Raw genomic sequence first — 26,135 nt, 5'->3', positions numbered from 1 at the left:
AGGGTAATGGTGGCCTGGTAAAATGAGTTATGGAAAAGGAGAGAATGCTTCCAATTTTGGAAGAGTTTAAGAAGGACTGCTAACAATTAATTCTTCTGTGTTTGGTAGAATTCACCAGTAAAGCCATCTGATTATGAACTTTGTTTATTGGGAGGTTTTTGATTCCTGATTCAATCTCCTTACTAACATAGGCTGTTCAGATTTTCTATTTCTTCATGATTCAAACTTGGTAGGTTGTATGTTTCTATGAATTTTTCCATTTTCTCTAAGTTGTCAAAATAAGTTTAAATTTTATCTCTTAAGTAAGTTGCTAGCAGACAACCATATACTCTACAAATCAAATTTTAATTTACTAAATCATAATAAGGTTGGTACTCTGAAATTCTAAAGCAATAAACAATGTCTTCTTGACTCACAGGAGCTAATACAACCTCTAAATTAAAAACATGTTTTGAGAAAACAGCTTGCCCTGAGTGCATGGCTCAATTTGCTGTATCTATTGTGGGTAGCTAGTTAGATTATTGAAGCCCTAGAACTACAAGATACATTCCTCAACTTGATTTTAAGTTTTGGAAAAGAATGACTAGGGGGAAGGTGACAGATATTTTCTAACGTGATAGAACTGTCTTGAATAAAGGTTAAGTACAGATGATAATCTGGTTCAACACTAGAGAACTGGGTGCCTGGTGATCTAATTCAAAGGGAGATAAAGGAGATTTGAATTAAAAAAAATAACATGAATTCAGTTGGAGTCTCAGGTGCTAAAAAACATGGATAGATTCAACAAGCAGTTGGAAATGCAATCCTGAGACTCAACAAAGAAATTAGAGTTGACAACTGAATTTATCATGCTGAGAATAAATATGACTATGAAAGAATGGAGTGCTAGAAGATTATAAGACTGCAGATGGAATCTGGTGAAATGCCAAAATGTAAATAGATAAAAAGAGGAGAAGACAGGAGCAGAGAGAGGTAGGGGATAAACCAAGTGAGTAGTTTGGAGGCTACAATGGGTTCTCCTATAGCAAACAGTAGCCACAGGGATTAAGAGCTGAGGGTGCAACAAGAGGTGACAGCATCAATACTTAGCATGTGCAATGAAGTTTTTAATTATAGTCTTAACACTGGGACTATGAAAGAATTATGTAATACTCTCTTTGCTCAAAGAGCCTGAGATCAGTGATTCTTATTAACTTGACAACATACGAAAAACATTTTGAACACAATGCATACCTGGCAAAAAACGCGCTAACAACTATCTTCTTGGCTGCTCTAAAAAATCCCTGTAAGTATGTAATATTTGAGGATTGATTTGGGTCCTCTGATAATATTAGCACAAAAGGGCTACTTCACAATAGAAAATGACAAAGGTGAACTGAAAGACAGAGGAAAGTAAAGGCCAAACTGAGCCACCTTGATTCTGGGCAACTTCAATCTTGGAATTAGAACTATAAATAATTTTATTCCTAACAAAGCACTAAAAATGTTTCTGAATAAGGTGACTTAGGACACTATGACTTTCAAAAAGAAAACAAAACTTTTAAAGTAAGTTAATTCTGTGAAATTATTTCAAAGTATAACTTTGCGATACATAAAAAGGGCTGTAGTAATGAGTAGGAGGATCATACTGATTGAAGACCCTCCTGCTTTGCCTCCATTGAAAATATATAATTAAATGTATTCTGGTTGTTAATGTCCTGGATGTAGGAATGCAACAGACTTGGGTTTGGATTTGGACTCTACTGCTTCATTAAATCACAGTGCTCTCACCTACATAAGTGGGATGTAAAAGCACTGATATCATATGGTTGTTTTAACACTGCCTGTGAAAAGGCAGTGAATACTCACTGTACAATTTACTGAATACAAAATTGACAAATTTTGTTTATAATGAAACAAATTCTTGAGACTTGGGCAGCAGTGGGGGAAGCCGGATTCCACGACAGCGACAACAGGGATCGTGGCAAGAATCACGGCTTGAAGGCTGCCCCGGGTGGTCTCATCTTCCTGCAGCTGGTAGACCCTCAGGCTTAGTGGAGCTGTTAACAGAGGCAGCGGTCACCCGGAGCAGCTAGAGTAGCACCACCAAGCTCCTTCCCCTGGAACTACACTCAGCATCACAGCATCAAGATGCCATATGTCTCCGTGTGGCTGACAGGGACTTGGTGCCTGGGCCTGGAGTCAGGCCTGAGCCGCTGAGGTGGGAGAGCCAAGTTCAGGACATTGGACCACCAGAGACCTCCTGGTCCCACGTAATATCAATCAGCAAGAGGTCTCCCAGAGATCTCCATCTCAATGCTAAGACCCACCTCCACCCAACGGCCAGCAAGCCAAAGATCTCCATCTCAACTCCACCCAACGGCCAGCAAGTTCCAGTGCTGGATGACCCATGCCAATCAACTAGCAAGACAGGAACACAACCCCACCCATTAGCAGACAGGCTGCCTAAAATCTACTAAGTTCACAGACACCCCAAAACACACCACCAGACGTGGACCTGCCCACCAGAAAGACAAGATCCAGTCTCATCCACCAGAACACAGGCCCCAGTCCCCTCCACCAGGAAGCTTACACAACCCACTGAACCAACCTTACCCAGTGGGGGCGGACACCAAAAACAACGGGAACTACGAACCTGCAGTCTGCAAAAAGGAGACCCCAAACACAGTAAGTTAAGCAAAATGAGAAGACAGAGAAACACACAGCAGATGAAGCAGCAAGGTAAAAACCCACCAGACCAAACAAATGAAGAGGAAATAGGCAGTCTACCTGAAAAATAATTCAGAGTAATGATAGTAAAGATGATCCAAAATCTTGGAAATAGAATGGAGAAAATACAGGAAACGTTTAACAAGGACCTAGAAGAACTAAAGAGCAAACAAACAATGATGAACAACACAATAAATGCAATTAAAAATTCTCTGGAAGGAATCAATAAGCAGAATAACTGAGGCAGAAGAACGGATAAGTGAGCTGGAAGATAAAATAGCGGAAATAACTACCTCAGAGCAGAATAAAGAAATAAGAATGAAGAGAATTGAGGACAGTCTCAGAGACCTCTGGGACAACATTAAACGCACCAACATTCAAATTACAGGGGTCCCAGAAGAAGAAGAGAAAAAGAAAGGGTCTAAGAAAATATTTGAAGAGATGATAGTCGAAAACTTCCCTAACATGGGAAGTAGTCAATCAAGTCCAGGAAGCACAGACTCTCATACAGGATAAATCCAAGTAGAAACACGCCAAGACACATATTAATCAAACTATCAAAAATTAAATACAAAGAAAAAATATTGAAAGCAGCAAGGGAAAAGCAACAAATAACATACAAAGGAATCCCCATAACATTAACAGCTGATCGTTCAGCAGAAACTCTGCAAGCCAGAAGGGAGTGTCAAGACATATTTAAAGTGATGAAAGGGAAAAACCTACAACCAAGATTACTATAGCCAGCAAGGATCTCATTCAGATTTGACGGAGAAATTAAAACCTTTACAGACAAGCAAAAGCTAAGAGAATTCAGTACAACCAAACCAGCTTTACAACAAATGCTAAAGGAACTTCTCTAGGCAGGAAACACAAGAGAAGGAAAACATCTACAATAACAGACCCAAAACAATTAAGAAAATGCTAATAGGAACACACATATCAACAGTTACCTTAAATGTAACAGATTAAATGCTCCAACCAAAAGGCATAGACTGGCTGAATGGATACAAAAACAAGACCCATATATATGCTGTCTACAAGAGACCCACTTCAGACCTAGGGATACATACAGACTGAAAGTGAGGGGATGGAAAAAGATATTCCATGCAAATGGAAATCAAAAGAAAGCTGGAGGAGCAATTCTCATATCAGACAAAATACACTTTAAAATAAAGACCATTACAAGAGACAAAGAAGGACACTACATAATGACCAAGGGATCAATCCAAGAAGAAGGTACAACAATGGTAAATATTTATGCACCCAACACAGGAGCACCTCAATACATAAGGCAAATGCTAACAGCCATAAAAGGGGAAATAGACAGTAACACAATCATAGTAGGGGACTTTAACACCCCACTTTCACGAATGGCCAGATCATCCAAAATGCAAATAAATAAGTAAACATAAGCTTTAAACGACACATTAAACAAGATGGACTTAATTGATATTTCTAGGACATTCCATCCAAAAACAACAGAATACATTTTCTTCTCAAGTGCTCATGGAACATTCTCCAGGATAGATCATATCCTGGGTCACAAATCAAGCCTTGGTAAATTTAAGAAAATTGAAATCGTATCAAGTATCTTTTCCAACCACAATGCTATGAGACTAGATATCAATTACAGGAAAAAAAATCGGTAAAAAATACAAATACATGGAGGCTAAACAGTACACTACTAAATAACGAAGAGATCACTGAAGAAATCAAAAAACACCTAGAAACAAATGGCAATGAAAACACGACGACCCAAAACCTATGGGATGCAGCAAAAGCAGTTCTAAGAGAGAAGTTTATAGCAATACAATCCTACCTCAAGAAACAATAAACATCTCAAATAAACAACCTAACCTTATACCTAAAGCAATTAGAGAAAGAAGAACAAAAAAGCCCCAAAGTTAGCAGAAGGAAAGAAATCATAAAGATCATATTTAAATGAAAAAGAAATGAAACAACAGAAAGATCAATAAAACTAAAAGCTGGTTCTTTGAGAAGGTAAACAAAATTGATAAACCATTATTAGCCAGACTCATCAAGAAAAAAAAAGGGAGAAGACTCAAATCAACAGAATTAGAAAGGAAAAAGGAGAAGTAACAATTGACACTGCAGAAATACACAGGATCATGAGAGATTACTACAAGCAACTATATGCCAATAAAATGGACAACCTGGAAGAAATGGACACATTCTTAGAAAAAGCACAACCTTCTGAGACAACCAGAAAGAAATAGAAAATAAAAACAGACCAATCACAAGCACTGAAATTGAAACTGTGATTAAAAATCTTCCAACAAACAAAAGCCCAGGATCAGATGGCTTCACAGGCAAATTCTATCAAACATTTAGAGAAGAGCTAACACGTATCATTATCAAACTCTTCCAAAATATAGCAAAGGGAGGAACACTCCCAAACTCATTCTATGAGGCCACCATCACTCTGATACCAAAACCAGACAAAGATGTCATGAAAAAAGAAAACTACAGGCCAATATCACTGATAAACATAGATGCAAAAATCCTCAACAAAATACTAGCAAACAGAATCCAGCAGCACATTAAAAGGATCATACACCATGATCAAGTGGGGTTTATCCCAGGAATGCAAGGATTCTTCAATATACGCAAATCAATCAATGTGATACACCATATTAACAAATTGAAGGAGAAAAACCGTATGATAATCTCAATAGATGCAGAAAAAGCTTTCGACAAAATTCAACACAAATTTATGATAAAAACTCTCCAGAAAGTAGGCACAGAGGGAACCTACCTCAACATAATAAAAGCCATATATGACAAACCCACAGCCAACATCATTCTCAATGGTGAAAAACTGAAACCATTTCCTCTAAGATCAGGAACAAGACAGAGTTGCCCACTCTCGCCACTATTATTCAACATAGTTTTGGAAGTTTTAGCCACAGCAATCAGAGAAGAAAAAGAAATAAAAGGAATCCAGATCAGAAAAGAAGAAGTAAAACTGTCACTGTTTGTAGATGACATGATACTATACATAGAGAATCCTAAAGATGCTACCAGAAAACTACTAGAGTTAATCAATGAAAATTTGGTAAAGTAGCAGGATACAAAATTAATGCACAGAAATCTCTTGCATGCCTATACACTAATGATGAAAAATCTGAAAGAGAAATTAAGGAAACACTCCCATTTACCACTGCAACAAAAAGAATAAAATACCTAGGAATAAACCTACCTAAGGAGACAAAAGAACTGTATGCAGAAAATTATAAGACACTGATGAAAGAAATTAAAGATGATACAAACAGATGGAGAGATATGAGAGATATACCATGTTCTTGGATTGGAAGAATCAACACTGTTAAAATGACTACACTACCCAAAGCAATCAACAGGTTCAGTACAATCCCTATCAAACTACCAACGGCATTTCTCACAGGAATAGAACAAGAAATTTCACAATGTGTATGGAAACACAAAAGATCCCGAAAAACCCCTTACCGAAATGTAAGGCTAGACACTATAAAACTCTTAGAGGAAAGCATAGGCAGAACCCTCTATGACATAAATCACAGCAAGATCCTTTTTGACCCACCTCCTAGAGAAATGGAAAGAAAAACAAAAATAAACAAATGGGACCTAATGAAACTTAAAAGCTTTTGCACAGCAAAGGAAACCATAAACAAGACAAAAAGACAACCCTCAGAATGGGAGAAAATATTTGCAAACGAAGCAACTGACAAAGGATTAATCTCCAAAATATACAAGCAGCTCAATATCAAAAAAACAACCCAATCCAAAAATGGGCACAAGACCTAAATAGACATTTCTCCAAAGAAAATATACAGATTGCCAACAAACACATGAAAGGATGCTCAACATCACTAATCATTAAAGAAATGCAAATCGAAACTACAATGAGGTATCACCTTGCACCAGTCAGAATGGCCATCATCAAAAAATCTACAAACAATAAATGCTGGAGAGGGTGTGGAGAAAACGGAACCCTCTTGCACTGTTGGTGGGAATGTAAATTGATACAGCCACTATGGAGAACAGTATGGAGGTTCCTTAAAGAACTAAAAATAGGACTACCATACGACCCAGCAATCCCACTACTGGGCATATACCCTGAGAAAACCATAATTCAAAGAGTCATGTGCCACAATGTTCACTGCAGCTCTACTTACAATAGCCAAGACGTGGAAGCAACCTAAGTGTCCATCGACAGATGAATGGATAAAGAAGATGTGGCACATATGTACAATGGAATATTACTCAGCCATAAAAAGAAATGAAACTGAGTTATCTGTAATGAGGTGGATGGACCTAGAGTCTGTCATACAGAGTGAAGTAAGTCAGAAAGTGAAATACAAATACCATATGCTAACACATATATATGGAATCTAAAAAAAAAGTGGTTTTGAGGAACCTGGGGACAGGACAGGAATAAAGACACAGACGTAGAGAATAGACTTGAGGACACGGGGAGGGAGAAGGGTAAGCTGGGATGAAGTGAGACAGTGGCATGGACATATATATACTACCAAATGTAAAACAGATAGCTAGTGGGAAGCAGTCGTATAGCACAGGGAGATCAGCTTGGTGCTTTGTGACCACCTAGAGGGGTGGGATAGGGAGGTTGGGAGGGAGACACAAGAGGGAGGGGATATGGGGATATATGTATACGTATAGCTGATTCACTTTGTTATACAGCAGCAACTAACACAACATTGTAAAGCAATTATACTCCAATAAGCATGTTAAAAAAATAATGCAATAAATATAATATTTCACTTTCACATTTTTCAACCAAAAAAAATTCTTGAGACCTTTTTTTTTTTTAACAATGAGGATGGAGTGAGGGTAACTTGTATCAATTAGCTAAATTAACCAAGCTTCATAATGTTTAGATTTAGAGATCAGATAAACTATTGGTAGTTAAACTTTTTTTTTTTGGCATCGAACTTTCTTCATTAAAATAAAATAAAGCCTTATTCAGAAACCCAATATGCAAAACAGATGAAAGCTAAATTACTCTGCTTTAGGGAGGGAGAAGTTGAGTGTGGAGGGGGGCAGGGGGTGGGGGGTGAGTATCACTGTTCCTTGCACCCACTTTCAATAGCAGCCAGGGAAGTGTTCCAATGAACTAAACTTAACCAATGTTTTAGCCCAACTTCTGATTTCACAGATGGGGTAGTGAGACCCCATTAACTGCCTTGTTCAAGATCAAATAGCTAATTATGGAAAAGCCAGGACTGCATCTCAGGTCTCCTTTTCTCACTGCAGACCATTTTACACAGTAGTAAAATTAAAGTACCACTAACAGTCTCATTACCAAAGCCTGGATTTCTTGTGAAACCTTCCCTGACTCCCCTGAGGAGTTAGCTAACAGACTCCTTTCTAATTTTTCCCCCTTCCAATTACTATCCATGTTCCTTTGTACTCACGTGCTGCACTGCTATTGTGTCTTTGTTTGTTTAGGAGTACCTCTGTCTTTGAGATTAAGTCAGGGACCAGAGACACATTTTATTTATTGTGCATCACACAATACCTGACATAAGATCTGTTAACTGGATGAACCAATCAATATCGTAAGTTTACGAAGACTTGGAGTCATCATAGAAAATTATCTAAAAGCTTTTCCCTAAAATGAATGTTATTTTCAATCATCTCACCCACAACTCATGGAACTACTTGTGCTTGAATGCAGTTTGATAAATAATTTCTCTTAAAGGTTAAGAATTACTAAGCCAAAAGATTCAAATCAACAACTGAAATCTTGCCTTAGGGAAACGTTCACTTAGAAATATACGAGCTGACAAGTTATCTACAGAAAGTAAAATACCTGCATATTCTGGATAGCATATAGTGAGAGGGCTCTTTTTGATTTTTTCTTCGAAGAGATCCTTCTTGTTTAGAAAAAGTATAATAGATGTATCTGTAAACCATTTGTTGTTACATATGCTGTCGAACAACTTCATGCTTTCATGCATTCGGTTCTGTAATAGAATACAGCCAGTTTGTCATAATGGCAAGGATTTTGAGAAATATTACTTTTAAAAAATGAGCGTGGAAAAAAAAAAAAGTATGGTAATACAATAGAACTTAGATGAAAAATAGGTAACGTCCCACAAAAACATATTTTTGCCATTTAAGAACAAGCACACACTTTGATTTTAGGCAAGATGAGTGTCTACATCACTCATCACTTTTTTGCATTCAACCAGTACTTGCTGAGTGCCGGCAGCGTGTCACTGTGCTGCAGGACCCTGCGATCTAGAAATGCGAAGTGCAAACGTTTCAAAGGAGACCTCATTATTACAGAGCGAACTGAAGTTTCCATTAAAAGATAAGTAGAGGTTTTTAAAGATTAATAAATTAAACTGAAAAAGCTGAAACACAATTAGCCCAATACCCTAAATATAATGGTACATTAGGGAAGGAAACCTCCAATTCCTGCTTCCTGCCCTTCCAGGATTTGTGGTTTCAAAAAGGGCACTAATATATTTTACAGTGCCAGAATGACAGAAATGAACATGTGCACTACACCTACTGCATGATAATTGTATATAACTTATTTTAATAAAAGAAACTGACACTTATAGCTTTTTTCTAATTAAAAATATTTCCCCCAGATTAATGGTACACTGAAACATATCTGAAAATTACATGACAGTAGCAAAGTATAACAGAGATCAAGGATTACTGAGCTGGCAGAAGTAATAAATTAAGAAAAATAAGCCTTGGACTATAATGGAACTAACTTTATTTTCATTTAGTATGTAGACACCAGATCTCAGAAATGCCTAGTTAAGCATCTAGGGTTGAGGTGAGATTAACTTTTTGTCAGGATCCATCTGTTCTTCTTTGCATTCTAAAAAGGAAATATACTACACAGAAAAGTTAGAGAAAAGAGCCTGAACTTTCAAATAATATAGGCATTAGCAAGAATTCTTCAAGAATTTTTCACAGGGCTTCCCTGGGGGCGCAGTGGTTGAGAATCTGCCTGCCAATGCAGGGGACGCGGGTTCGAGCCCTGGTCTGGGAAGATCCCACATGCCGCAGAGCAACTAGGCCCGTGAGCCACAACTACTGAGCCTGCGCGACTGGAGCCCGTGCTCAGCACAAGAGAGGCTGCGATAGTGAGAGGCCCGCGCACGGCGATGAAGAGTGGCCCCCGCTTGCCGCAACTAGAGAAAGCCCTCGCACAGAAACGAAGACCCAACACAGCCATAAATAAATAAATAAATAAATAATTAAAAAAAAAAAAAAAAAAAAGAATTTTTCACAGAAAAATTCTTGGCTACATCTCTAGCTCTTCATATGCCATGCTCAATCTTTAAAAGTGGTTCTGGGCTTCCCTGGGGGCGCAGTGGTTGAGAATCTGCCTGCCAATGCAGGGAACACGGGTTCGAGCCCTGGTCTGGGAAGATCCGACATGCCGCAGAGCAACTAGGCCCATGAGCCACAGTTGCTGAGCCTGCGCGTCTGGAGCCTGTGCTCCGCAACAAGAGAGGCCGCGATAGTGAGAGGCCCGCGCACCGCGATGAAGAGTGGCCCCCGCTTGCCGCAACTAGAGAGAGCCCTCGCACAGAAACAAAGACCCAACACAGCCAAAAATAAATAAATAAATAAATAAATAAAATTAAAAAAAAAAAAAAGTAGTGGTTCTACTTGCCATTTCTTCATCTTCAGCTAGAACCAGGTCATAGTCACTCAGCGCCACACAGAAGATGATGGCGGTCACTCCTTCAAAGCAATGAATCCATTTCTTCCTCTCAGATCTCTGTCCTCCCACATCAAACATTCTGTAAGAGGAAAAATAATGAGTTTGACATCACGCTGAATGTTCAGAGGCTCTGAGGAGTTCTATAAAAATCAACAGAAAAAGCTCCAAATCGCATAGGGAATGTGGGATGGAAAGAAAGGAGAAAAGGACTTTATGGGAGGAAAATAATGTCACAAATTGATTTTCACAAAGGAAAAAAAGTCTGCTGGTTTTTAAACCATTTTGTTTTATCTCACAGTAGAACAAAACAAAAAACCCAAAATACCCTAAAAAAAAAAATAACACATTCATTAACGTATGAGAACACGTTAGAACAGAACATGAAAACAAATACAAAAAAAGGGGCAGCGCTATAAGAATGCGGAGATGACAGAATATATTCAATTTGCTAAAGTCACAGAACATTAGAGGCAGAGAACATGGTCCCCTCATCCAACTACAAAATGTTTTCTCTCAGAAGCAATACAGCAGAACTTCGATGTAAAGGAGAAACCATCCCAGGTAAGAAAAGCTGAGCAAGCAAGTCATATTTAAACAGGGGCAAACAGGCTGCCTAAATTAAAAAGTAAAACCATGGTACAGAAAAAAAAAGATGAGATACATGGATGGCCTACTGAACAGTCTGAAAATTAGGATTGAAAAAACTTAATTTTTACATGATACACAACAGTAGACCATTGTAGGTTACTGTACAGGGTAGTAACACAAACAGTACAAAAACAATAATCTTTTCCTCTTTTCCTTGTAAGAGTTTAAGTTAAGCACAAGTTGAAATTCACATAGATTATGTTATGCAACCTAGAAATAACCACTTACATAATGGAAACACTATGCAAACTGGTACATTTTTAAAGGCTCCATTTATCTAGATACTGCACTAATTAAAATAGTCCCTATTTAATTCTCAGGCAAAAAGAATTTTCCCTGTAGAATAGTTTTGGCCTATAAACCAAATCCGAGTACATAGGATCTGTACTCATTACAAAAGTAACTAGTATTGTTACTTTTATCATCATCTAAGTGCCATTCTTTCTATTAGTTTAGCTAGTAAATTGTTCATTAAGTTTAAGTATGCTCTATAACAAAATCATTCTACTACACACCAAAATGGGTAAGATATAAAAAGGACAGCTGGTAATAAAGATCAGACAAGAACAAAAGAAATTAAAATGATTACCCATTTGTTAAATTGCCAAGGAACACAATTTGAAGACAACTTTACCAAAAAGATAATATATTTTAGCTAACTTCTCTGATCAAATGTCACATATTTCATGACCACTCCATATAAAATAACAACAAAACCCACCCTGTCCCACATTATCACTCTGTTGATGGCTGGTTTTACATGTCAATTTGGCTAGGCTATCACACGCAGCTATTTAATCAAACACTAATCTGGGTGCCGCTGTGAAGGTATTTTCTGGTTATGATTAACATCTGTAGTCAGTTGATTTTCAGTAAAGGAGATTATCCTTGATAATGTGGGCAGACCTCATGCAATAAGTTGAAAGGCCTTCAGAGCAAGAACTGAAGTTTCCCAGAAGAAAAAAAATTCTGCCTCAATACTGTAACATCAGTTTCTATCTGAGCCTGCTGTCCTACACTACAAACTTCCAATTCGCTGGCACCTACAGTCACGTTAAGCCAGTTCCTTGAAATACACAGAACCTACTGGTTCTGCTGCTTGCGAGAACCCTGACTGACACAAATTTTAGTACCCAGAGTGGGGTAATGCTGTAAAACAAATTCCCAAAACTGTGGAAGTGGCTTTGGAAGTGGGTAATAGGGAAAGGCTGGAAGAATTTTGAGTTACTTGACAGAAAAAGCCCAGAATGCCTTGAAAGATGGTTGGTTAGAAATACGGGTATTAAAGGTGATTTTGATGAGACTTAGATGGAGTGAAGAGGATGGTAGAAAAGCTTCTATCTTAGAGAATGAATATATATCATCATGGACACAATGTTGAAAGATATATGAATGTTAAAGATGTTTTTGTTGAGGACTCAGAAGGAAATGAGAAGTATATTATTGGACACTGCAGAAAAGGTAATCCTTGTTTTAAAGTGGCAAAAACTTGGCTTAACTATTCTAGTGCTGGGTGTAAAGTAGGACTTGTAAGAGATGAATCTGGATATTTAGATTTAGCTGAGAAAATTTTCAAGCAAAGAATGCAAGGTACAGCCTTGGTTCTCCTTGCTGCTAAAGTAAAATACAAGACAAAGGAGAGAAATTGAGGAGTGAACTAATAAGCAAAGAGGAACCAGACCCACACAGGGAAGAAGGCCAAGGACTGGAGTGATATGGCCATAAGGCAGGGAACACCAAGGACTGCTGACAACCACCAGAAGCTAAGAAGAGGCAAGGGAGGATTCTTTTTTCAAGCCTTCAGAAGGAGCATAGTCCTGCTGACAAACTGATTTTAAACTTCTGGCTTCAACTATCAAAAAATAAATTTCCATTGTTATATGCCACTAGTTTGTGGTCATTTGTTACAGCAGCTTTAGGAAACTAGTATATCCCCCCCCCCCCATCTTGCTTTATTTCTCTTTGTAGCAATTATCACCCCCTGAATACTAAACAGTTATTTCATCTCCTCTCCTCCCCCATCCCTAAAACAACGTAAAGGCAAAGACTTTGTTTTGGCCACATTATATCCCCTCCACTGGACAAACACACACACTTCATAAACATTTGTTGAATGAAAGAATGAACTCTGTCTACAGAATATTTTAAAACACTTTCAAGCAATAATAGACTAGTTTTTACCAATGGCATTTTTCACAGAACTAGACCAAAAAACTTTAAAATTTATCTGGAAACATGAAAGACCCCGAATTGCCAAAGCAATCTTGAGAAAGAAAAAGAGAGCTGGAGGAATCAGACTCCCTGACTTCAGACTATACTACAAAGCTACAGTAATCAAAACAGTATGGTACTGGCACAAAAACAGAACTATAGATCAATGGACTAGGATAGAAAGCCCAGAGATAAACCCATGCACCTATGGTCAATTAATCTGTGACAACGGAGGTAAGAATATACAATGGAGAAAAGACAGTCTCTTCAGTAAGTGAGGCTGGGAAAACTGGACAGCTACATGTAAAAGAATGAAATTACAACACTGTCTAACACCATACACAAAAATAAACTAAATGGATCAATAATAGGTTAGTTTTACCATGTTGAAGATCTAGACCTTCCAGTTATGCTGTGGGAATGTTAAATATAAAAGCGCTTTAACTTGATAATCAAGTAATATGAATACAGAAGAAATCGTCAATTTATTTAATTTAGAAATGAATGAGGGTCATTTATATACTGGTCATAAAGAACCTTTAATCTAAGCCACTGCTTCTCAAACTTCAGTGTGCATTAGAATCACCAGGTGGGTAAGTTGATGCTGCTGATCTGGAGACCACACTTTGAGAATCACTGGCCTAATTCATAAGTCAAGGAGCAAAAATGACTAAGAACTAATATGACAAAGGATCAGACTGTGCACAGAGCATTTTCATTATTTCACAAATACAGGAGAATTATCTTCAAATTCTGAACTTCTATTTCTTTAACCCAAAACAAAGCAAGATTATAGTATGTTCTCCTTCATATGAAAAGATGAGACTTTTGACTAGTATCAAATAGGGAGTGAAACTGAGTTTTCTTAGGTTTCTCTTTTTAGAGGGAACAGGGGGAGGGAGGGAAGATGGAAGGGGATATATTGGCTATCCTGAGCTATGCTGACTTACCCTCAGACTGTCATCTAATTCCACTGTGACCAAGACTGAGACAATGCTAGTTGACCATATATGAATACCAACCCCATAAATGACATTCCACCCTAAAACCAACTGCACATTACATTACTAAAGAAAAGGAATAGAAACATGTTATGATGATTTTCTAAGAGAAGGGATGCTTTAATTCTATATTCAGCAAAAATATAACAACATAAAACTGTTAATTCTTTAAAGCAAAATAATCCTCATAGACACTTTCCATACATGCCTAGTCACAGAGGTGATAATGTATATTGTTAAGTTATAATGCCTTATTGCCTCATTTTGAATGTTAATTCCCATACCACAAAATAAGTGAAACTGAAATTTTATATCAGCAGTTAAAAATCAGACAATGAATTTATACCACAAAACACACAAAATGATAAGCACACTCAAGAGTTCCCAGTAGAATTATTCTAAGTATATTTTTGCCCTCATTCTTCTGAGGCTCACTTAACATATAAAAAGCAAAGTTGGAACCATATGTTAGCAATGATAGTAATTTAACAGAATTCAAATCCAAAATAAGACAAAGTTTATTTGAAGTTCCTGACAGACCTATGTTTATCTGTAAGTCAGCAAGTGAAAACAGTAACTAAAAACATCCTGTGAAATTTTACCTCACCCAAGGAGACTAAACAGAGTGAGATAAGTGGACTTCCTGGAAGGACCATGATGACAGACAACTCCTGATGTTGAAATGGCAACTTTGAGAAACCTAGGCTGGAAGTGAAGTGTATGGTCTGGAAGCGAATGTTTAGGGCGCATCTACCGAAGAACGAAACTGAAATTTGCACAGTTAGATTGCCCAAAGCACCAAATAATTGATGTGACATTTACCTTTGCCGTTTCCCATCATTTACAGAGCTCACAACTCTACGTTTCCTTTTATAGACAGTAACCATTTTATGTATAAACCTCTGACAATGAGCAAGATTGGACCAGTCTGTTAAGAATCTTAAACAAGTTTGCCCTTACCTAACCAGGGGCCTATGTCCGGAATCCTTACTTGCTAACCCTAACCCCATGCATTTTCTCCTGAAACTTCATGGTTAGAATACAGTCATCATCTGAACATAACAATTTAAGTTTGCTATAGAATATGGTCTTAAAGCAAGGTAAACAGAAACCAAAAAAATCAGAATTTAAGGTGTACTAGGATTAAAAAAAGACCCAGTAAAGCTTAAAATCTAACACTGAATTTCCTTATAATTAAAATCACTTTATAATTTTTAAATACATCTGGCAACAGTTATCAAATAAGACAAATCAGATTATTTAAAATAATACTATTTTAATATTCCTCAGTTTGGTTATTTAATATTCTCCAAATAGTAAGCAAACTAAAAGAAGGTAAATGATTTCAATAAGAGATCATACCAGCAGGGAAAGGAAAAAAAAAAAAGCCCACTGACGCCAAAAAAAAAAAAAAAAAAAAAGTGAAAACAGAAAAAAATTAAAAGCAAATGCAAAACAGTACCATGTTACAGTACCAAAAGTTACACGGTCAGATAAACTAATTATGATCTATATCTCTGTTTAAGAAAGCAGGGCAATGTTTGTTTTTTTGGAGGGAAGCTGCCAGGGAAAATTGAAATTAAATTTTAGTTTTCTGGAAAACTTAATTACATGAATCACTGAATGTGGGATAATGTAGTGATAAATGATAGTAACAAATGTATTATATTTAAAATACTTATGGAGAGAATCAGAGGTATAGTTGCATATATTTAGCTGTGCTCCCCACAACTTGTAATACTGAGCTTCTTTACGAGGTCAGCTGATGAATATTTGTTTTTAATCTTTCACTAGGAGCCTTTCTTTAAGATGGTTTCAGAAATTCTACTTTATTATCATACTGCTTCAGAGCACTGGAGTTAACTGAAGCAAAATTCAGCAGTTTTTCTCATACTTTGAAAACTGTTACTTATTGGAAAAAGAAAAACATAGTTCTGTAAATCTGAATGCAATGTTTAAATGAACTTCCCTGAGCCCAGTTCATTACACAATGAGCGGACTAGACAAAATGAACTCCAGATTCCCTTTCATTCTAAAGGCTACCACTTAGTGCTTCTCTGTTCAGACTTCAGTTAAGTTATAGTACACTGTAAATTAAATGAACATTTTTCATCATGAAATAGTACAAACATGAGTTTACATAAATAAAAATCTTTGTGAAAATTTTTAAAAAGATAACTTTTAAAAATATTTCCATAAATAAGCATATATTCTATCAGTAAAACCTAAAAATGGATGGCAACACTTTTCCAAAATATAAAATATTAGAGCAGTACTTTCTTTTAAAAATAAAAGCCAAAAACTATTTTTATTTAAGTCGCTGTGAAAAATATAGGCAAAAGGAATTTGCATGGCTATTTTTTCTTAAATAAAAAATATAAATATTCCTCCTGAATGTTTCTTGACCTCTTTCAGCCCAAAATTCTTTTCTCCAATCAGCTGTGAAACATTTTTTGTAATTTCAAACTCTAAAAATTTTAAAACTTTTATTAGTATACCTTTTTTTCCTTAAACAATGTGTTTTGTATCTAAATTCATAAATCATATGTTTTGAAGATACTCACTTAAAATGAAGATCTTTGAAAGTAAAATGGGTTTCAACAATTCCTGTAGTTTTCACTCGGGTTCTGAGAACATCTTGTTGAGTTGGGATATAATTTGGTTGTGCAATTCTGTCCAAGTCATTCAAATAGCTGAAAAAATAAACAACAGTATGCTAATAGTTAACACTGTCAATAAAGATCATCTAAACCAGAGTAAAACATTCTGATGCATGCAATACTCCAGATTACTGAAGTTTTTATATTTCTGTGAAATGATGTAATTTTAAGTCTATATCTTACACAACTCTCGCAGAAATGAAAATGTTTATACTTCTCCAGCCACAAAGTTCCTTAAATATTTCAGTAATTCTCCTTGTTGGAAAAGAAAACAAAGTAATAACTTCATAAACATCCAAACTCATGGCACACCATGAATTTGTCCCTTGAAACTCTTTATTACACTTCTTCGATGTAGCACTGTGTTTATGTTCCAGACATTATTCGTTTGTTGAGAAATTAGAAAGCCTTCCTAAGTAGTGAGGAAACCTCTGGCCAAAGGCTGAATTCAAATATTGTTCCTTTTCAACCAACCTTAAGTAACATACAGGAAAACAAAACACATGCTCCTGTACTCTACATTTTACTGCCTCTATGAATCAATATTCATATTTTACTTCTCACTGATTTCAGTCACTCAGTCAACACTTTCTGCCAATGATGCAAAATATGTTGTGCTATAAAAATGTAGTGGTGCCATACCATGCAGTTCTTTTATTCTGTGTCCACTTAGGTATTAGAATCAATAATGTTACAGTCCAGGTATGGAGAGATTCAGGTGAACCTGAGTGGTTCAAGAGGGCTTCACGGATGGTGAAGGGCATAAATAGAAATCTGACAGGTGCAACGGATAAAAGGGAATGTCATTCACATCAGGAAAAGCAGTAGAACAGTACGGAGGTAGGAGGAAGTCCATTAGTAGGCTACGCATGGAATTAATCCTAAGGTCAGTTGAACGTGGGGAGCATCACCGAAGTGTTGTCTAATACCAGAGTGGAAGCGTCCAAGATAATTTAGACGATACATCTAGGTTTATTATAGAGAGGCACCAACTTTTGCAACTTTCATTGATGTTATCCTCTGAAACTGTTCCTTAGCCATTTAGAATGGGGTCTTACAAACAAAAGGAGCTCAATAAATATTTGATTTCTGGAGATGGGGTTGGAAAGCTATCCCGTGAATTAGTAATCAAAATGTTTTAGACAGTTAAGTCTATGTATGTGATGCTGATACCAGAAGCTGACACCAGAATACATGGAGATGACAGCGTGAGTTATCTGTATTATATTTACTGAATTTAAAATAATCAATGTATTACTGCATTGGTGATAATCCCCTAGTACCTCATCCGTGTTTTTAGTTCCATATATATAACATTCACCTTACTGTAAGAAAACCTGACTTAAAAAACAAACAAACAAACAGGCCATGGCTAGATTTTACTAATTGTCCCTTTGAAATAGTGAGCTATTCTTATTTAAAATTTACGGATTATTCCTATATACATTTCTTTGCTTAAAACTGCTATAGTTCTATTAGCCTCTAAAAATAATGCACATTTATATTTCAACAAGACAAAAAAGAAAACCAGGCATCGTGAAAAACTCCAATTGTTTTAAAAGATCACAAATTTACAATGTAAATTGGTGGTTAGATGGCCTTAATGGGCAGCTTGGCAGCATCCCCCATCTCCGGTCAAGAATTCAGAAATCAAGATAGCTTGTAACTACCACAGGGAAAAGAGATTTTTATGATTTCCTTCATTCTTGAAAAATGGCTCCATTATTGCCATCTTACGATGAGAACTACTAGTAATGAAATAATGGGGAGCCAAAGTGACACGTTTCTTTCAGAGCGTGTCCAAGCGCTGTGCACAGGACAAAGGGTCTTGGTAAATATACTGAGGGGGGTCCAGAAAGACAAGGGGAAATGAACTTCAATCTGTTGTCCCTAAGAAGCACCCCTTAATTATTCAAATAGTTCCCCTTGCTGGGCTCAGCTCACAGACACCTTCTCACCGTGAGTGACTTCCACTTAGATCTTTCTTCAGGTTCTGGTGGCGCCAAAGCAAGTATGGTGGACTAAGAGCTGTGTCCTTGCCCTAAGAATTTTTCTTCTAATTTTCTCTTCTAGCTTCTGTAAAGTTTGGTTTAGTAATTTAAGGGCATATTGCGTGATGACCATGTATCAGGCAATGGAGATATAACACCGGGCAAAAACAGACCTTACTGAATTTACAGTGCAGTGGCAGAGATAAAAAAGAATCAAACAGTCTCAATATAAGTCAAATCACCTCAAAATAAATGTAAATCTGTGAGTAGTATAGAAAAAAATACATCACATCATGAATACCTAACAGGGAGTCAAAGGCCTACTCATCGAGTTGAAAGAGTATTTCCTTGTAGAAGTGAGGACACACTAAAAATACATATTAAGAAATATAGCATTATAAAAATTGTGACAGGTGACACAGTAATTTGTATTACTTATTCATTCACACTAAATCATTTACCTAACACTGAGTACTCTGACGTGCAATACAATACATGACATGCTATACGATAATAAGGTCCTCAGGAGCCATACCCGTTGGTTTTCCACTGTGGCAAAGTATGTGTATTTACCTGGACCTTCTAATACCTGTCATCTTCTATTTAATCCTCACTTGTGTTCCTAAGAGCCAATAGCTCTGTCAAGAAAACTGAGTAATTTTGGAAAGTAAAATGAGTGCAAGGCACATGTTTCTAGTCATATCATCTTTGACATTTCTGAGTATGTGTGCCAAGTAACGGAAACAAATCCTTGATTTTTTTTTTTTTTTTTAATTCTACGCAGATCATCAAACAGAAAGCTCCCTGATTAGGTTTTATCAAAACTTCCTTTATAGACATTCCGGGGCCACCACCTGGAAAATCAGGGCAGATTTTTCTTCTAAAAAACTGGACTTAGATATCTGTAAACAATGTCCAATGCAACAGGGCACATACAGTTGACAACTTTCAACTGTACAGCTATTTTATTTTCATCAGTGAGAAAATATCTTGGGATCACCATGCACCCCTTTAAATGGGGTGCCTGTCACTCAGGGTGTCTGTCACTGGACAAGTAACTTCTCAGGCACTTAGTAAACAAAAAGCACACAAATCAGTTACTCTCCCCTTTGGCTAGCTCCAGGCAAACTAGAGATACACCCAAATTCAGAGTAAATGTTGGCAAGTTCCAATTACTTTCTTGGAAATATACTGGAAACAGCTCCATTCTGCACGTTTCAATTAGAGTTACATGAGTCTCTTGAGACAACTTTTGAACACAAGGGAAATACGAGCCTTGCTACCTACAAACACACACAAAAAAGACAGAAAAAGTTTTGAAATACTGTCATCCAAAATATCCTGAGTTGTACAAGAATGTGTCAGGCAAATCTGCACTAAAAGTGACTTGGCGGTATACCTGACTTCCAAGTAACTATTCATGATACAGTAGTTCTGAAGTTACGATTACTTACTATGCTGCAGAATCATTAAGCTGGTACTCCCGGGATCTGTTGAAGCAGGCTTGTACACCACTGTCTTTCCACAATCTCTTTATAACTCCAGCAAGTTCTGCAGTCATAAAACCTTCCTCAGCAGCGCCAGCAAGCACAAAGAGTTGGCGGGCATCATCCTGAACATTCAAAGTCCATTTTTATTTAAAAAGTAAAAAGGCAGACACTACAGATAAAGTACATTATAGATTACAAGAAGTGCAATAGTGAATTTTCTTTATGCCTTTTATTGGTGTCATAACTTGGATTTCTCTAAAAGCACCACTTAAAAAATTGGCTTAATCAAAAAAGCATAATCTTAAATCATGAGTCCATGTTTTGTGATATTAGTAACAGCTATCAAGGCACTAAGGAGCTGAAAGAATGACGACACTTGCAGCTCATGAGAGAATATATTAACCAACTACCCACTGACAGTCTGTTGTACCCTTTTGAGAAAACAGAAGAATGTATGCTTTGCCTCTCCCTTACCAAAATGTTTCTAATCTAAAAAACACATTAACACCATTAGAGGTTATTTTTAGAATCTAATTAAATGTTAGCTTTGTGATATACTTCATCGATGCAAAATAAGTTCAGAGAAGGGAGAAATCAATGTGGAATAAAGCAAGAATAGTTCCACAGAATGGTGTGAGATTTTTCAGAAGACCTTAAAGTATGTATACCTTAAAATCAACGGGCCAGGAGATGGGGATAGCTGTTTGCTAATCCAGGCAAGGAAACAAAATAAGCACAGCTTTGGAGTAGAAATACTCATGACACATATAGAAGACAGTATGCAAAGATTTTAAATGAAGGAATACTACACATAAATTTAATTAAATTTTGCTTAAGTTTTGAGGCTACAATATTTACAGTTATTCCGATCCATAGGTAATCAAGCCCACTAGGTCAGTGTTGTCCAAAAGAGATGGGAGCCACTGACGCAATTCTAAATTTTCTAATAGCACATTTTAAAAAGTGTAAAAAAAAAAAAAAAAAGTAAAATTAACTGTAACAATATATTTTACTTAACCTGTATATAAAATATCATTTCAACATGTAATCAGTATAAACTTATTGAGATATTTCATATTATTATAGATACTTAGTCTTTGAAATGTGGTGTTTCTTTTATGCAGACAATGCATCTCAATTCAGATTAGACACATTTCAAATACTCAGTAGCCACATATGGAGTAGTAGCTACAGTGCTCTATAACACAACTCTACTCTTCAGGTAATAACACAGTGAATACAAAAATAAGGGATATGTGAAGTTACCATCTTCGCAAAGATTCTTTCTGGCCTGAGATATGCAGCTTTATGTTAACTGGATAGACAGTCCATAATTTTTCTCTAGGGGCATTTTTTCCAACGTGGTGTAGTAGCTCTTTATAAAGTGACGCACATATTATGATAAGGCATACAGAAGGGAAGCATTTGGTGACACAGGCTAGCAGAGGGTACTAGCTGACAATATAAATTCATTCTACCACCAATTTGTGAAACATTTTCTTTTCAGAGGGAACCCATCGTAAGAAATAATTAAGTCACTCAGCATGGGAACGTATTATTCAAGCATATGTTTCCCTTTTTAGTAAATCACAAGAGAAATGCATGCAAGCAAGTAACACTTGTACCATGTCCTTAATAAACCCCAACAAAACACAATTTCAAGTCGTTTTTAGCACCATTTACCTAATTCCAGTAAACAGTTATTCACTTTTCCAAATAATGACTTATATGAGAAATTTCTAAATTTGGTTATTTTTATTTTTAAGTGACATCAAACATATTTTTCTCCATCCACTTTAGAAAAGTGCTTTTCACTTAAGTGAGCTTTAAAATGAGCTTTCATTATGATATATTTATTCAATTTCCATAAAATTTGTTGACAGAAAAGACTAATGCCCTCTGATATGGGTCATAAGATCACGTTCTCTTCAAACTTTCCGGGAAAGAAGCCTGAAGAAAAGACTTGGGAAACTGTGGAAGCTCTATTTATAAACTGCGGCATTCAAAAATGTCTCCTCTTTACAAGATGTAAAGAAGTCTCTTTTCCTTAAAAAACCAACTGGAATACTCATCTCCATGTCATTAGCAGGACATTCAGATGTCTGCAGATGAGCTTTAAGTAATAAATTTAAGCAGGAAGGTACTTCAGAAATTATTCTACCTAATTTTTTGTTTTGTTTAAAAAGAACCTGAGACATAGAGAGATTGTGCAATTTATTTAAAGTTCCACAGGTAATTAGTCACCCAAACCCACATATTAGTCAACAATTACTAAGTAGCCACTGCCTAAGACAAGATAAATTTGACAACTGCAGAATGATGACAATAATCCTATCTTGTCATGGACTTAGGTCTTTTCAAGATTCATTTAAAATGTTACTTAAGAACATTTAAGAAAGAAAGACAAACTTGAGTGTACTAAAACAGTATGACATAGTGTCGAAAAAGGGTAGGGGTTACTAAAGGGCTATAGGTAAGTAAAGCAGTTTACAGGAACTCTTTTTGTAGTGTTAAAAAGAAATTTATTTGCCAGGCAATTATTTGCAAGTAGCAAGGAAAAAAATCCTTGGATGTAGCCGAGTTAGTATGTTTTCAAGTGACTAAGAACTAAATGAAAATAAGATGGTTTAAAGAATGTAAATTCTAGTTCATATAACTGCATGTTTGGGGAACTCAAAGGAGATGGGAAATGCTATCTTCTCATGCAGTGATGATCAGGGGGCAACTGTTAGTTAGTGACAACACATTTTATTTGAAGCCGTCACCTATTTTGTGAGAATTACGGGGAAGAGAGGACTTTGAGGGACCATGATGGCTGTCTTCTGATATATCAGGAATCATCAAAGGTAAGAAAGAACAGACTTTGTGCTTAGGCACAGAGCAGAAAAAGAATTCTGAGGGCAAAAGATATCAGATTTCAATCCAATAAGAACACTTTTTCACAACCAAAGCTATCCAAAAACACAAAAAAAGGAGGGAGAGTGAGAGACTGAAATTGTTAAGCAAAGGCTAGATGAGTGTTTCAATAGAAAACATCAGAAAGCCCTTCTACGATAGAGGCTGAGTAATATGATAAAGTAGTGTTAAAAAAAAAATAGTGCACCTTTGAATTTTTGACCACAGGGATAATATATTGATGTCATGATTGATAGAGGTATAGAAATCCTTTGTTTCAATGGTTTAGGATAATTATTTCATTAATAACATTAGGCAACAATACTGAACACCACATACAATGAGAATTACTGACATATTTAATCTACCATGTTTCTAGAGCATACAATCACTCCTATAAATTTAAGACAGTTATACTGCTTTCACCAAAGTTAGTGTACTGGTAAGGAAATCTTGAGAACTTTAGTGAAGTCACCTCTCCAAGGCGCCTGGTGCTAATCCCAGATGTTAAAGAATTGCTTTAAGAAATAAACAAATGTAAAACTTTTTTTCTCTAAAAACACAACTGTAACCAAAGTAAAAATGACTGAGGCAAGGAAAGAGGAAGTTGTTTTTCTTTTTTTCCCCGTAACACTGCTTAAGGGGGAAGGGGTGGGGGATAAAAGTAAAATCATCTAAATTAATTTTAACTAAATTGCAGACGGCAAAATTTTTGACTAAATTGCAGTGAGCATGAGCTTCATTATGTCAAGAAGAGAAATTATAATAAGTATGTTACACAAATATAACTTTTATGTATATATTTATGAATCTTATAACTATATAGCTTTAATTTTCAAATTAATAAAATAAATATTAAACTGTTCTTTGTATGCACAATAGAACCTATTGTGAATAGACAAACGTAATAAATACTACATGAACTGAGCAAAGTAGAAAAATACTGTGCTGGAGGCATATAATACATTTCAAATGAAGGTTAATATCACTTTGTCACATATATAAATCAGTATTTCTCAGAATCAAAAACAAAATAATATTATAACTTCTTCATCTTAGTTCTCAACGATAAACCAGACTACTATAAATAATTCAAACATTCATCTGGAAAAATGATAAGTAGAAATAACTAGAAACATTTTGAAAAAGAATACTGGGGACAGAGGGCTGAAATGACCAGATATTAAAAGTCTACAATATGTAGAACATCTCGTATTAATGTAGATCAACAGGGGGAGAAAATCCCAAATGTGAACTTACATGACAAAGGTGGCAAGATAAATCAGTAAGAAAGAATACAATTATTCAAAAAATACTTGCGAATAATTAGCCATATGAAGAGGAAAAAAAATAATGTAGATCCTTATTCCATGCATAAAACAAAGTTTCAGAGGGATTAAAGAACTAACATAGAAACGATGCTGAAATTCACTCCCCTAAAAAACTTTTAAAATAGCACAAATATTTGGTAAATCTTTGGTTGAGAGAAGATTTTCTAAATTTAAACACAATGGAAGAAATAATAGGGGAAAATTTTTTAAATGACAACCTAAGATTAAAGGCAATAAGCCAAATGTGAGAGAACATTTGCATTAGTGGACAAAGGGTTAATATGCAAGTACATACAAACAAGCAAATACATAATCAAAACACCAAGCCTCCAATCCGTAGATGAATAAAGGATAAAATAAGCCACTAACATAGAGAAATAAAAAGTCAATAAAGAAATGGAAAACTGCATAGTTACATTAAAAAATTGAAAATGCAAGTTAAATTAAAATAAGACTTACTAATAAATTAGCCAATATTTTAAACATGTCAGACTCCAAATTTTGGCTACCCAGAGTGCTAGAAAAGGCACTGCTGCTAGGAAAGTAAATTGACACAGCCTTTCTCAAAAGCAATCTGGCAAATCTGGCAGAGACATAATCTAACTAAATAACGAAATAAATTTAAAAATTAGAGGAAGAGAAAAGTGGCCATTATGCAGGAGCACGCTGAGGTTTGGGGGAGAAAGGGAGCTTAAGTCAATTCAAGGCAAGGTTTTCTGTTCCTTACAGCCCAGCTTATTCCAAGGAAGTGCTTCTCAAGCTTTCTGGGATGAAAGATCAGTCTTGTGTTTTATTTGTTTCATTTTCTTTTGTTTCCAATCTTTCAAAGCTAATACTATTGGGAAAATAACATTTAAATGACGTAAAATAGAAATACATTTTTGTAAACTATCAGAGTTAACATATAAATTACTCTGTCAATTGCAGTAAAAGTTTGTCTAATCGTTTCCTTTACTTCTGTACTCACCTGTGCACATGCTTGTGTGCAGGCACTGTCCATGGACCACATTCTGAGCAGCACAATTCTAAGTGATGCAGTGACATGTTGATAGGCCCCTGTTCAACACTTCCCTAACTGTACATTACTAAAAACAAAATAATCTAATTTATCAATAAATTGTCATCCACAGATGGACTACATGTATTATGAGAGTTTTGAAAGGATATTAGGCACAAATTTTGATTGCTCTATTCCAGCCTTAAAAACAGTTTTGTTTCCTCTCATTTTAAATAACTAACGTGTAATCTGCTTTGCATATCTGCTAGCTGCTAAATACGAAGCAAACCACAGCAAATTGTCACTGTCTCTTAAAATTTTACATCTTTTAGTCAATTCTCACCCAGTTAACCTACATATTAAAATGTAATTCCAATCAAGATACCGACAGGCTTTTTTTGTTTGTTACAAAAGGGTTGTGAGGAATTAACTTGATTCCCAAGTTTATCTGGAAGAGAAATGCATTATAGCCTTTATATTTTGGT

At 36.0% G+C, this 26,135-nt stretch overlaps 1 protein-coding gene across 1 annotated transcript in view; it reads right to left on the bottom strand.

Annotated features, from left to right (window-relative positions):
• The window catches only part of GNAI1 (G protein subunit alpha i1), an 89,709-nt gene that overhangs the window by 6,012 nt on the left and 57,562 nt on the right, over window positions 1-26,135 (bottom strand). The window contains exons 4-7 of the mRNA XM_082399407.1: window positions 20,392-20,549; window positions 16,851-16,979; window positions 10,376-10,505; window positions 8,543-8,696 (exon numbers count right to left, since the gene is read on the bottom strand). Coding sequence (XP_082255533.1) covers window positions 8,543-8,696; window positions 10,376-10,505; window positions 16,851-16,979; window positions 20,392-20,549 — 571 coding nt within the window. The remainder of the gene's footprint in view (window positions 1-8,542; window positions 8,697-10,375; window positions 10,506-16,850; window positions 16,980-20,391; window positions 20,550-26,135) is intronic.

Source organism: Balaenoptera borealis, assembly GCF_965194805.1.
Source record: "Balaenoptera borealis genome assembly, chromosome: 7".
NCBI lineage: Eukaryota > Metazoa > Chordata > Mammalia > Artiodactyla > Balaenopteridae > Balaenoptera > Balaenoptera borealis.
The sequence above is the reverse complement of the archived record's forward strand: the minus strand, read 5'-3'. Positions and strand labels throughout refer to the sequence as shown.